The sequence below is a fragment of the Heterocephalus glaber genome, unplaced genomic scaffold, assembly GCF_053883595.1.
Source record: "Heterocephalus glaber isolate CG9 unplaced genomic scaffold, H.glaber_assembly_v1.0 deba00001067, whole genome shotgun sequence".
Taxonomy (NCBI): Eukaryota; Metazoa; Chordata; class Mammalia; order Rodentia; family Bathyergidae; genus Heterocephalus; species Heterocephalus glaber.
In genome coordinates, this window is record NW_028258187.1 from 6025417 (window position 1) to 6040172 (window position 14756).

At 37.3% G+C, this 14756-nt stretch overlaps 1 protein-coding gene across 1 annotated transcript in view; it reads left to right on the forward strand.

Moving 5' to 3' along the window:
• Positions 1-14756, forward strand: part of Ush2a (usherin) — a 692185-nt gene that overhangs the window by 81832 nt on the left and 595597 nt on the right. Inside the window, exons 5-8 of the mRNA XM_013066500.3 lie at positions 162-456; positions 1347-1531; positions 2008-2229; positions 3360-3453. Coding sequence (XP_012921954.2) covers positions 162-456; positions 1347-1531; positions 2008-2229; positions 3360-3453 — 796 coding nt within the window. The remainder of the gene's footprint in view (positions 1-161; positions 457-1346; positions 1532-2007; positions 2230-3359; positions 3454-14756) is intronic.

Here is a 14756-nt window from a genome sequence, read left to right on the forward strand (position 1 = left end):
GGCCAAGAACAAGTTTGATTTTATGTTCTGTTTAGAAAATTATTAAGATAAATGGCTACTCATCAAAGCAGGAGAAGAGCGATATTCTTGTGTGGCGATGCTTTGAAAATCTCTTACTGTTAAGTGATCCGCCCTGAAAGCCTCCCTCCTGGTCCCTACAGAGAGGTTCTGGAAGTCTTCTCCGGAGGTCTGCCTCGGCTGCACGTCCAGTCACACTGCCGGTGCCCTGGCAGTCACCCCCGCGTCCACCCTCTGCTACAGCAGTACTGCGTCCCCAACGGATCAGGGGACACGGTCAGAGACAGAGTGTTAAGGCTGGGTCCCAACGCCCACCCTCTTTCTTTTGTCAATGATAACGATGTCGGTACTTCGTGGGTCTCACATGTGTTTGCCAACAATGCCCAGCTTGATGGAGGAGTGACAATTTCAGTGGATTTGGAGAACGGACAGTACCAGGTACGTACGAACAGCAGGGCTGCTTGGAATTACTGCAAACTTCACGTTCTAAAACAACGCAAATGACTTTTCATGTAGTTCTGAAGACCAGAAATGCAAAATCAAGGTGCTGGCAGTGCTAGCCTTCCTCCAGTATTTCTCATGAGGATCTTCCCTCTCCACCTTCTGGAGACTCCTGGTGTTGTTTAAATCGTGACTTCACCAAGGAGCTTTTGTCTCCATTTTCTTGGGACCCCCTTCCTTGTTTGGAGGTGTGTGTCAGTTTTCTTCTTTCTTTTGAAATACCCACCTTGTGTCTGAATGGTAGAGGACTTGTTTAACATGTACAAAACCTTCGGTTTGATCCCTATGGTGGCAAACAAAACAAAGCAAAACATCCACAAAACTGCATTGTGAGAAGCAAAAACTAAGTTTTTTAATTCATTGTTAACATATATTTTTGCATTTGGTTGATGGTCAAAGATTCAATATTTGGTTTTTTTTTCTATTATGTTTATTCCAATTTACCATTTCAGTATCAAATCTATATTAATTCTGCTAGTTATTTTATTATGCTGTTTTTACAAGTGTGTTAGTAATTTACTTTTTACCTTTTTAGCTTTAGTAATAATCATGGGAATAATGTTGTATGTTTATGTCTTTACAGCAGATTTAATATTAATTTGCAGTTTGATTTATAAAATCCGTGAAAAGAGAGACTATTTTTTCAATTAGAAAAGTGTATTGTTTTACTGTGGATCTGTGAAGTTTCTGGATGTTCAGTAAATATTTGATAATTGTAACTATGAGCAAGTGAGCCATTGTATTTAAATCTAACAGTTGTGTGCCTTGATTTATACTGATGTATAAAACTTAACCGTCAACTATAACAATTATCATGTCCGTTTCAGGTGTTTTATATAGTCATTCAGTTCTTTAGTCCACAACCAACAGCAATAAAGATTCAAAGGAAGAAGGAGGACAGCTTGGATTGGGAGGACTGGCAATATTTTGCTAGAAATTGTAGTGCTTTTGGAATGGAAAACAATGGAGATTTGGAAAATCCTGATTCTGTCAACTGTCTTCAGCTTGACAAGTAGGAACATTTTAAGAACAATTAATGTTAATTAACTGATGACTTAGTCCTCACCTGTAGGTTAGAGCCCTTACTAAGCTGGAGATTTCTCACCTTCACCAGTGTTGTTGGGGTAGATTCTCATAAATCTCTTCTCTAAATTGACTTTTAAAGTACGTTCACAGTTCTTCTAAAATTATTTAGAGTATCTCTTTGTTTGTAATATCACTGGTGTCTTGCAGTTGTATTTTCAGATTATTTAGCAAGTGCTCTCCATTAATAGAAGGTTCTTTTGGCTTTTGAACAAATGGTTAGTGTGTATGGCTTTCTGTGGCGGTCCTGCATTATTTTCCCACAAATGATATGTAATATATTTATATCCTCAGGATAAAGAATCTAAGCTTTTGCTGATATTGTAGTAAGACCTTAAAGTTGTGATTTTTGTTTTGCCAAAAATATGAATAGACTTGTTGATAGCAAATTTCTTTCATCTCTAGGTTTACCCCGTATTCCCGTGGTAATGTCACATTCAGCATCCTGACACCTGAACCAAAGCATCGTCCTGGATACAATGACTTCTATAATACCCCATCCCTTCAAGAATTCATAAAAGCCACACAAATACGGCTTCATTTCCGAGGGCAGTACCATACAGCTGATGCCGCTGTCAACCCTAGACACAGATATTACGCGGTGGCTGAAATCACCATTGCTGGCAGGTAGAATTGATCACCAAGCTTGAGATTGGAGGATTTCACTATGAATTTTGTTTTTAATGAAGTTTTTGTCATACTTAAAATGTGGTAAATCTCTAGAGCAAAGTATATTCTATGCTTTATATTTTGAAATGATTTTGTACTCTAAGATCTTTTAGGAAGGTGTGCATATAAGTCTTTCTGCATATTATATAGCTTTGCTATAGAATCGATGTTCTAAAGCTATTGGGTTTAGAGGATTCTCTGAGGGTGGAAGGGTGGAGCTCAGTGGTAGAGCACTTGCCTAGCATATGCAAGGTCTTGGTTTCCATCTTCAGCCAGCCCTCCACAAAAGTTATGATACATAAAACTTAACTCAGATATGATTTATCATATATTGTGTACATTTTCTTGGTTTGTTATGGAATGTGATTTTCATGTATTGTTGAAGGCAAAGCAAAAGAGCTTGATTTGGGGATGCAGTGAGCATACGAGACACTTCATGCATATAAGGCTTGGTCTTCCCAAATTCACAGTTCCTTAGGGAACACATGCTGTTCTTTATAGGAAAGCTCTGCTATGCCCTTAGTAGTTTGTAAATTTGTGATGACAACTGAGAACAAAGCTCAGTGCAGAACTAAGCAGTAACTAATATGGAAGTCTACACACAGATATAATTAGAAAGAGTTGTAGAGAATGATATGCTAGTGAATGACGGACACCTTTAAAAACAGACCTAGATACCCATATGAATGCTTGGTTTGTTAAGTAATAGGATGGCAAAAAAGTAATACTATCCAGTAATCACCATTTGATTTTGGGGAAATAACGAAAGATTGAAATTGTGCTTGGAGTAGCTTCAGCAGGTGAGGTTCCTTGACGACTTTGCCACACAGCTGGGACAGGTGCACAAGCCCCACCCCCTTTCCAGAGGGGTTGAAAATGACCATTGCAACACAGTGTGGTTTGGGTATTGGTGACTCCTTCCAGTGGTTCGGGAGTGATTTGGTACTTTTCAGAGCAAGCACAGGATGATAGAGGAACCGACTGTCATGTCGGTCACAAGTACTTGTCTTCCTAGCTGGAGTCACATGTGAGTAATGTCACAGGGTTATAAGCAGATCCGGTTGACCTGGTGATGTTGCTGTTCACAGGTGTCAATGCCACGGTCATGCCAGCAGGTGTGACACAGCGACCCGGCCATACAGGTGTCTCTGCTCCCCGGACAGCTTCACCGAGGGACTTCACGTGAGTGCTGTTTTATGCACAGAAATCTAAAACTCAATCAATCAATCATCAGTCAATAGATACAGTTAACACGAATTCAGTGAACTTAGTTTTGGTTTCCCTTCTGGGTATACGTGAAAATAAACCCAGAATGTCAGTTATTTCACAGAAAGTTCCAGTGGTGAAAATAAGTGCTACCAATGAAGTAAAAAATTGTGCTTTTAGAAATAATCAGAAAAGAATGATAACTGAAACAAAGCTGTAAGGCTTTTCTTTCCTTTCTCTCTCTTCCTGGGTTTTATCAGCACGATCATATTTCATGAAACAATATTTAAACTGTTTGAATAGCCTGATGCTAAATTAAAAAAATTATTTGGTTCCTATTTCTAAAAGATATTGGCCTAAAAGTAAGTATAACATAGGGTTTTTAGAGGCAGGGCAAGCTTTATGTGTTTTGAGACAATCAAGATTAATTTACTGCTAACATCAATAATTTTAGTTAATGTGAAAATCTGTTGTTAAATGACTTGGGAGTTATTTTACATTAGTTTGTCTTTAATTGTCCAGGGAAATCTCAGAGTTTAGGTGGAAATTATGTGTGCCTATAGGAATAGCAGGAAAGTGAAAAAACATTGTAAAACTGACAGATGCTAGTCTATAGAGGCATTCAGCATGAGCATCAACCACAGCAATGTAAAAGGGTACAGCAGCTCTGACATTCATAGCAATAGTGAACACAGGGAGTAGGGGCTCCTCGACAGGTGCTTTAGGTAATTGCCTACTAATTTTAAAGAAAATTAGAAATTTTAAGAAAATGTACCACCTAGCATGTACAAAAGTGTCACACGACACTAAAATGTAAAAGTAACCGTCAATCTATTAAAGTTGAGAGGAATATTTTAACATCCAAAGTGAAGGGCCTTGATAAGCTAAACAAATGAAATACAAACAGCGACAAATCTATCTGGAGTGAAGAAGGAAGTGAATGTATTCTGTCATATGAATATCTAAAATGTTGGACACTGTACGGACTAACATAACTACCATGCAGTGACAAGTGAGGGACTGATATTTGCATCATTTTTTTTTTCTTTTTTTGTGCAGGGGAATGAACTCGGGACCTTGCACTCACAAGGCAGGCACGGTGCCACTGAGCTAAATTCCCGACCTGCATCATACTTAAAAGTAGAGTTAAGGTCCCCAGTATACAAAGAGCTCTTAAAATATTAAGAAAAATATAACAAGCCAATAAAACAGAGTAAACATAAACAAATTGTTTTGAAAGGAAGAAAAGCGAATATTCAGTAAACCCTTGAAAGTTTACCCAGCCTCAGTTTTAATCAGGAAAGTACAAATTATAATAAAATATTGTTTCAATCTCTTAAATTAGCAGAATGCTTAAAGACCGATAGCATTTACCAGTAGGCCTTGCAAGAATATAACATTGTATATATCATAGTCAGGACTACCAATTATCGCAATATTTTTGGAGAATAATTTGACCATGTCTATTAAAATCTGAGTCACAAATACAGTGTACTACTTTGCACAGTTGCTCTCATTCAAAAGAGCAATTCTCCAATGATAAGTGTTAGACTAGGTTATATACGTTTTGTTATATAAATGTGGACTTATATGAGGTATGGTAAAAATATGATAGATATTTACATTTTTAAAATTATAATACAAGTCACGTTGCCATTAATCCCCTCAAAATATTCTCTTGCTTCCAACACACTCATCCATTATTCTTGCAATTCGTTATTCTGAAGCAATCCCGGAAGTCTTCTTTTGTGTCTTTAGGTGCACTGGTCTGGCTGCTTCCATGTCCTGAATCCATTCAAAATGTTTCCCTTGGGCCGGGGATTTAGCTCAGTGTTTCCTCTGCCTGTCTCGCAAATGCAAGGTCCCGAGTTCAATCCCCGGTACCAAAAACAAAAACAGTAACAACAAAAAAATAACAGAATGTTTCTCTTTCATGGTCATTTTGACTTTGGGGAAGAGCCAGAAATCTCATGGCACCAGATTCAGTGAAGAAAGAAGGTGGATGACAATATCATGTTATGTTTTTATTTGACAGAAATTTCTGTAAGTGCCTGATCAATGTGGTGATGAGAAAATAGGGCAAATGTTTATTTAAAAAAAATTGATTGTAGCAACAGGCACACTCTGCATTAATCAAAAAATACCCAAATACCTCACTTCAAACACAATTATCCCATCATTCTTGGCAATGTGATTTTTGATTGTCATAAATTTTTTGTTATTTAAACATCCACTGTATCCTTCAGTCACCCCCTGTACATGAAAGTGTGTTGGCTTTTCAACAGTCGCCCTGTGTCATAGTCCCCTGGAGGACCTGAGACCTTCTCTACCTACTAGACAGTGTCTTCCGCTTGTGTTTGATGAATCCATTCATTTCTTTGTGCAGTTTGTTTTGGAATTACAGAACATCTCGTTTTAAAAATACATCTGTCAAGTTTTTGACAAAGTGCATTTCTGCCCTCTGAGATTCTTAATGTGATCCAATTTGCTTTTGACTATAATATGAATGTGTGTAGTTTAATAGCACGAACATTGTCTAAAATGCAGACTTCCGCTTGTACATTTATAAAGAGGGACTACTCTTGTTTCAGCTCAGAGGCATTGATTTGTTTATGTGATTTTTTGGGGTTTTTTTTGGTACCAGGGATTGAACTCGGGTCTTTGAGCTTGCACAGCAGGCGACGAAACCACTGAGCTAAATCCCCGGCAATTTGTTCATGGTTTCCATTTTTATGGGTGCAAACCAAAAGTTCCGTATTCTTCTTTAGCTGTCCCATTGAATTTGTTTCCCAGACCAATGCTTACACTGATGTTCATTTTATTTTCCTTATACATTTGGTCTTGATCACAAGTCAACAATTACTGTAAAGAAATCTTTTACATCATTTTGGATTTCAAATGTCTAGTGTCTTACAATTTAATTTGATGACTATATCATGAGAAAAAAATCTTTCTAACACATCAATTTTAATAACTTTGATTATATTGGTGACTATATTGTTACAAAAATGAAGTTAATTGAATTGACTGACTCTTGAGCCATAACAGTGTGTTTACTTTTTTTGGGGGGTGGTACCGGGGATTGAACCCGGGTCCTTGCGCGTGCACAGTGGATGGTGAAACCACTGAGCTAAATCCCCGGGCCTCAGTGTGTTTACTTTTTTGCCAGGATGATTTGTCCTCCAGCCTAAAATGACATTTATTCTGCTTTTCCTGGTTTCTTCTGATGATCACTTAAGATGGACACTTGTTGCCTGACCTGGCAATCAGTGATTTCTTTCATAAACTTTGCCCTTCCTCCCCAAACCAGCTAACCACCAAATTAAGAAATGCTCTGTGGGGAATGGAATGAGCTGAGTGTATCCAGAGCATGCCAGCCTGCCCTAGCTCTGGCGCTTTCCTGTGATCTTACTAGCTGTTCCTCTCCTGACTGCTGTTTCGCCCTCTCCTGTGTTTTGTTGATCCCTCAGTCTCTGCTTCCCTTTTTCTCCCTTCCCCCTCTCTCTTCCTCTTGCTATCCTGGCCCCTTTGTTTATTTTTTCTCTCTCATTGCTCTCAGTGAAGTGTTGCATATTTTACGATTCTTCGGTGATTTCATGCTTCTCCTTAAAAATAGAGGCATTAAGTGAATCAAGGCTCTTGATTGGTTTCAGAAGTCAAATCGGCCTTTTTAGACTTGGTCTCAGGTGGTGACCGCTGGGTTATGAACTAGTGAGTTAATTAGCTGCGATTTAGGTTGAGAATATATTTTAATGCTTCTTATTTGGACATTAAGTATCTTTTGAAAACAGAAATGAAGAAGTAGACTTGTGTTATTTTACTCCTTGTCATATTTTGTTAAGTCATGACTTTAGCCGGGATAAAAACCCAACAAATACAATTAACAAAGTTTGGCAAATATGGCTGAGTGAGAAAATTCAATAGACTATTAAGTTGAATGATGTCTTAGTCTCACAATATTTTCAAATGTGTTAAAAATGAAAAATGATTTTATAATGATATTCATATGCATGACATTCTCATTTTGTTATCGTTCAAAGTATTTTAATACATGTGGTGACTTCTGTGTCTGAAAAATGTTGTCTTAGTATCATCTGAAAATATATTTATTCTAGTGCTTTTCATGTTGTTCTGCTTAGTAAAATAATACATTTTAAGATAAGACTTTCATTTTCTATTGGAAATGGTGTTCTTTTTAAAGACCTGGATATAGTCCAAAGAGAATGTCTTCAATTCACAGTATTATGCTACCCATTAATAATATTGCTCAATAAACAGTGCTTTGTGAATTAAATTACAGCCATTTGGCAAACAGAGGAAAATGTAAGCCTTGAGACTATGCCAGTCCTTGGCAGTTGCCTTTTCTGTGAGAAATAGTTTTCAGAGGAAGGAAATGAATGGGAATGAATGAACTGGAAAGAAAGGAATAGAAAGGAGAATTTAAGAGCGAGTTGCCACTCTAATGAATTTTTGATGTGAAACTTTCATTAGTTTTTTATAAGTTTATGTCACAAAGTGGAAGCCCAATGGTGGAAGAGTGTTCATACAATCTCGATACTTTTTTTTTCCAGTAAGAGTTTTCACTTGAAAAACTTACTGGGTTTTCAAAATCACATGATTTTCCAACACCGTGTGACATGCTTTGATTTTTCTGCCACATTTATTACTATCTATAGCCTCATATATGGGTTGCTTCACTCAGGTTAGCACCTGGTTTTGAAAGTCTTTTCAGCTTGGGAAGCATAAACCAAAGCTAGTGGAATGCATGATTCATTTTTCTGAGTACCGCAAGATCAACTAGGAATCACCAGAGCTCCACTCAGTGCTAACTTGTGTTTGTTTTTCCCCTCATCAAAATAAAAACTAACAACAACTCAAAGAAAACTATTAGCAAAGACCCTGCCGATCCTGCCTGAGATGAACTTAATACAATGCTTATTTCTTTCTAAATTATTTTAGTACTTTATTATACCTAAAATTTCTACCCTGAGGAGGTAGTTTCTACCCTACAGCAGTGATATCTGCTGTAATATTCACCTAGAAACTATGACCCACTTTGGTATTATATTGGCAATATAAGGCTTTGACTTTAATGTCTGATACATATCATAAAAATAATGGCATATTTCCTCAATAGAGAATACTTTTAGAGTACTTCCTATATTTCTTCCCAAGAATGACTGAAGCAGTGAATGATTAATTTACTGGACCTAATTTTTGGATTGATCTAGGGCAAGACAAATACAAAACACTAGATACTGTTCATTAACTTTCAAGCAGAGTTAAAGATTCCAAAGTAGAATTCAAGAAAACATGGCATTGAACTTGCATGAATCATTAGATAGCTCACAAATAAGAAACAGATATAGTTTTTTCAATGATTAATTTTCCTTTTAGCAACAAATAATCATTGTTGCTTGCACATGTACTTTTTGGGTGCTTTAAAAAGTAAGCCATTTATTTTGAGGTATTTGTAGATTCACTTCCAGTTATAAGAAGTGGTGCAGTGGTTTTGTGTACTTTTTCTCAGTTTGGCCACTGGTAACATCTTACAAAACTACTGGGTTATTTTTTCTTTTAAAATCAATGTTCCTTATAAATGATTTGCACACCATGCAGTGTACCCGTCAAATGTGTATAGTTCGATGAGTTTGGGCAGATGTGTATTTCTGTGTGAACACCCACTCAATAGGACATTGATTGTTTCCCTCTCCCAAATGTTCTCTTATGCTCCTTTGCAGTCTATGCTGCATCTCCAATCCTGAAAAATTACTACCTGATTTTCTGTCAATACAAGTTACTGTCACCTGTTGTAAATTTTTATATCATGGAATTACTCAATATGTATTCTTTTGGTACATAGACTTAAAATCACATTCTCTCTTTCCACCCCCTACGCCTTTCTTTAGATCATTCTCTTACCACTTGCATGATTAGCTTTATTGCCATAAGACACCTCTGGTCTGTTTGGTAGGAAGGTCCGCTGTCACTATGAAAGTGTGGGCTAAGCTCATGGAGCAGAAGACAACCTTGGAAGTGGAAGCTTGGGCGTGTGTATTACATGCCACTGGTGTGATTGTATAGGTACAGTACCTCTTCTCTTAGCTTCTTCTGTGGAACTTTCCCAAGTGTTTTAAGGGTTAAAGTGCTGATAGAATCTAGCTCTCAGAAAGCTGCCATCTGGTAAAACTTGCCTCCTTGGGCATTTTCATTTAGTAACAGTGCTCACCTTCCAGGAGTTTTAGCCAAGAGTGACGTGAGGATCAGCACCTCAGCCAGGCAGTGGCAGTTTGTTGACTGCTTAGCTATTCTTCCCTCATTTGGTGACATCATCGCCTGCAAGGCTAGCCAAGGCTGCACAGAGCAATTTATTAGTGACCATGAGTACTTCTCTGAGTTTTGGGCTCTAACTTGTGACCCTTTTATAGCATTAATCATGAATCTTATGAATTAAATACCATCAAACTATCAGTATGTATTTTGTCAATATTATACATAGCAGAGTTAGCTTGAAACATTTTTTATCATAAGCCTTCCTACTATTCAATAATTTGAATGGTGCCAACATCACACTCTACCATGGTTATTATATAAATGAATTTTTCCTGTTAATCTAGAGGATATATTGCTTGGAGTACTGAGGTATGAAAGTATGAGTCATCATGACTAATTTGCATCATATTTATAGTATATACTAAGCTCTACCACTACTTGTCATTTCTCTGATAACAGAAAGATTTTACTCTAAATATACTTCATTTTGTAGAGTACTTTACTTTGTAATACTAGTTACTTTATTTTATATAACCAGCCTTCAGACATTCATATTATGGACCATATTTGGTGAACATATAGTGAGCAAAGGTCAGGAATTTAATTTCCTCTCTGACACATGTTGATATTATTAGTCTGTGAAAAACACTTGCTTTAGTCCTTTTCTTGAGATAAATATGTGCCTAAATGCATTGAAATATAAGTTGAAAACATGAAATGAGGTTATATGTATGGACATAAAGGAATACAGCCTTACAGAAGATATAAGTAGAGGTGACAGAAATATTTCAAAAGAAAGATAATATTTGAAGGTGTAAGACTAATGAATGTTCTAAAATTGAGGGGTAACATAATCATTCTGTGTCCCAAGTAGGATGAGAAAGCAAAATACATATATAGGTCCAATATAATACATCTGACGATCACCAAAGACCAAGAGTTGATGTTAAAAGCAGCCAGAGAGAAAAAAGCAAATTATAAGACATGCATTTGTAAGAACCTGATGATATTATCAACTGCCACAAAGCTAGAAGACATGGAACTGTGTCTTCGAGTTGCACAAAGGAAGAAACCAACAAATCTGCAATTGTAGTTGCAGCTAAACTATCAGTGAAAAACAATGAAGTAAAAATATGTTTCGGTCAAATAAATATTTATCAGTATTACCATCTGTAGACTCTCGAAAAACAGTTTTTCAAGACTAAATATAATATTGCTCCAAAGGCCTGATATGCAAGGAGGATTGTGATCTAATAAATCAGCCAATATGTAGATAAATACAGATAATCACAGACTATAAGAAATAAAGTTGCATGTGGATAGGGATGTAAAACTATCAAGACACCCCTAAATGACCATTGAAAATAGCATTTAGAGAGAAGGAATAAATTCACCTGGGCTCTGTCTGACCACCCTGTCTCACTGTGTGTTGGGGACATTTACTGAGAAGTGTGTGTAATGGTACAGACTATGGGAAGATCATTATTAAAAAATGACACCTGGGCTGGGGATTTAGCTCAGTGGTTCTGCCGCCTACCTTCCAAGTGCAAGGTCCCAAGTTTGATCCCTGGTACCAAAAAAAAGAAAAAAACCCTAATTGAGGGACTATAGAATGCTTCCCTCCCTGTATGCTTTATCACTGTATCACCAAAGGGCTACTTAACAGAATTCCTTTTACCCAGTACATCATGTCCAACTTTCAACAAAAATTACAAGGTATATTAAAAGGCAAAAAAAAAGAAATAGTTTGAAAAGGCAGGGCGAGCATGAGACCCAGATTCAGATATGCGGGATTATTGGAATTATCAGCTCGGGAACTTAAAACAACTACGTTTTAGTTGAGGGCTTGATGAGAAAGGTAGAAAACATCCAAGAACAGACAAGTAAAATAAATAGATGGAAATTTTGCAAAAGAAATGTGAGGTGGTTCGGGTTACTTGTGTTGACTTGATTGGTTGGGGAACTGCCTGCAGAGGTGGTGAATTTATGGCATCCTTACCACAGCGGGCAGGCAGAGCCCTCTCTGTGGGCCTGTGAGCCAAGCTACCTCAGCAACTGGGCATCAGATAACAGTTGCTGTTTCTGAACTAAAACTTCGGTATTCAGGTTTAATTGCAGTGTTGGCACTTTGTGATCCATAAGTGGTTTGGGGTTGCAGTTTGGGCACTGGGTCTCTAAAAGGTTCATCATCACTGGACTAAGGGATTAGTACACCGCACTTCTGGCTGTGTCAGGGTGGCTCATGGAGGTGTGACTTTGCGAACTATATATGGTCCCTGGCCCTCTCCTCCCATAGTCTGCCTCCCAGACTCTCCTGCCATGATGTTCCTGCCTTTGAGCCAGCTGACTATGGACCGAATCCCCTGAGACCATGAGCCATAATAAAACTCTCCTTTTTAAAGTTGTAGGTGTTGGGTATTTGGTCTCAGTGACAGGAAAACTGAATAATACACAAATGCTGTTGCTCAAAAAACATTTGAATAGAAATGAACACTTTTGATTTTTCCATTAGGAGGCAGCACACAGCTTCAGGATTGGACACACTTAGAGCTACCAAACTAGAAAAGTGCAGAGAAAATTATTTTTTAAAAAAGAGCAGAATATGCAAGAAATGTGGAAAAACTACAAAATATTTAAGTATGGATCATGAGATTACCACAAGGACAAGAAGTAGTAAAAAGAGGGGCCTGGGGATTTAGCTCAGTGGTTCTGGGACCTGCCTCGAAAGCACAAGATCCTTAGTTCCATCCCAGATACCAAAAAAACCCCCCAAAAACAAAAAAATTGAACTGGCAGCCGGGGATGTGACTCATTAGCGCCACACCTGCCCGACAAATGCAAGGTCCTGATTTCAATCCCTGGTACCCCCCCCCCAAAAAAAACTGAATTGGAAGAAGTAGTAAAATGAACAGAAGAAATATTTGATACTATAGTGACTGAGAATTTCCCCATATTAATGTCACATACAAAAGCACAAACTAAGGATATACAGAGAACCCTAAGCAGCACAGATGTTCCAACAACAAACTGCAGCTGGACATAGCGTGTTCAAAGTACAGAAAGTCATGGGCCGATTTAGTTCAGCAGTGCAGGGCCTGCCTGGCAAGTGCCAGGTCTGAGTTTGATCCCTGGTACAAAAAAACAAAACAAAAACAAAATAAAAAAATAGCCAAAAAACCAAAACCCAAAGTACAGAAAATTAAGGATGCAGGAAAAAATATTCAAAAGAACCACTAGGGAGAGATACCTATCCTATCAAAGAACAAAGGTAGAATTAAGTCCTAGTTCTCTCCAGAAAGCCTGTCTACAAGACTAGAGTTAAATACTCCAGATGCTAAGGGAAAAGAAAGTCCCACCCTCAAAAGTGAAGGAGAGAAGAAATTTCCTCCTATAGTAAGAAACAAAAAATAAGGAAATTTGTTGGCTATAGATGTGCCTTTTCAAAATGTTAAAAGTACTTTCTTTGGAGAGTGAGAAACCGATACAGGTCAGAAAACTCGGATGTACATGAAGAAAGGAAAAGAAGAACAGAGAAAAAAAGTATGGATGAAATCACTTCAGTTTTTCTTATTAATTGATTTGGCAGGCAGCAGAATGTTCACAATGACAGCATCACAGTACTTAGTGATTCTAGACTATGTGTAAGTGGAATGGATGACAGCAACAGAGGAGAGGAGGGACTAGGGCACTCTATTGCTAAAAGTTACTGTGCCACCTTAAAGTGGTGTAGAGTTACTTTAAGGTGGATATGGATTAGTTGTAAGTGTGTATACAAGATCTAAGGAGTAAAAATCATGAATAATCAGTATGCTAAGGAAAGAGAAAACTGAATCATATAAAAGCAAAACAGGAAAGAGAGAAGAGTAGTAGACGAAAGTTAAAAACCATGGTAATGATCAGGAAGCAGTAATAAAAACAGCAGAAATTAATCCAACTATGTAATTAGTTGAAACATCAGTGAGGTAAGTGCACCAATTAAAAGGCATTGTCAGAATGAATAAAATAAGATTGAAATCATTCTACGATGTGATCATTACTGACTATTAAAACAAAGATATTACAAGAAAACTAAAGAGTAACTTTCATGAACATAGACGCAAAAATCCTCAACAAAATAACAAATTGAATCCAGCAATGTATACAATCATTATACCACACACCGCAGCCAAGTGGGATTTATCCCAGGTATGCAATCCTAGCTCAGTGTTGAACAAGGAACTGACATGATCCACTGCAGCCACAGGCTTAGGATGAAAAATAATGTCCTTTAAATCATTTTCTTTTGTAGCAGAGTACACAAGACTGGGTAATTTATAAAGAAAAGAGGATTCTGTTTGTTCACTGTTCTAGAAAGCCAAGAACATATGTGGAAAAGACAAAGTGAGCTAGATGCTTTATAACAATGTGCTCTCCTGAGAACTAACCCATTCCCATGAGAATTAATCTAGTCCCATGCGAAAGACATTTATCTCTTTTTCCAACACAACTGCATTGACAGCCAATTTTGCAATCAGTTTTAGTGGATACAAACCACAGTCAAACCATAGCATGCAATCATCAATAAATGAAGAAAAGCATTTGAAAAAATGCAACACCCAATCAGCAGTTTAGGAACACAGAACTGCCTCTACTTGACAGAGAATATGTACAGAACCTACAATGAATATCACACTAAATGATGAGAAATTACAGTCTTCATTGCTAAGATCAGGAGCAAAATATGAACATTTCTTACCACTTCTTTTCAACATGGTATAATAATTCCTAGTTAATACAATAAAAAAATAAGTAAAAGGCATACAGACTTGGAAAGAAGAAACTGTGTTTGTTTGCAGATGATGGATCACCTATGTAGAAAATCTGATAAAATGAACAAAATTGCATGATATAGGTGAATATGCAAAATCTGACTACCTGTAAGGTTTCCAATACACAGCAAAGAAGTAGAATTTGAAATTAAAGACACAACACCATTACATTAACACTGAATAAAAAGTATTTATGTA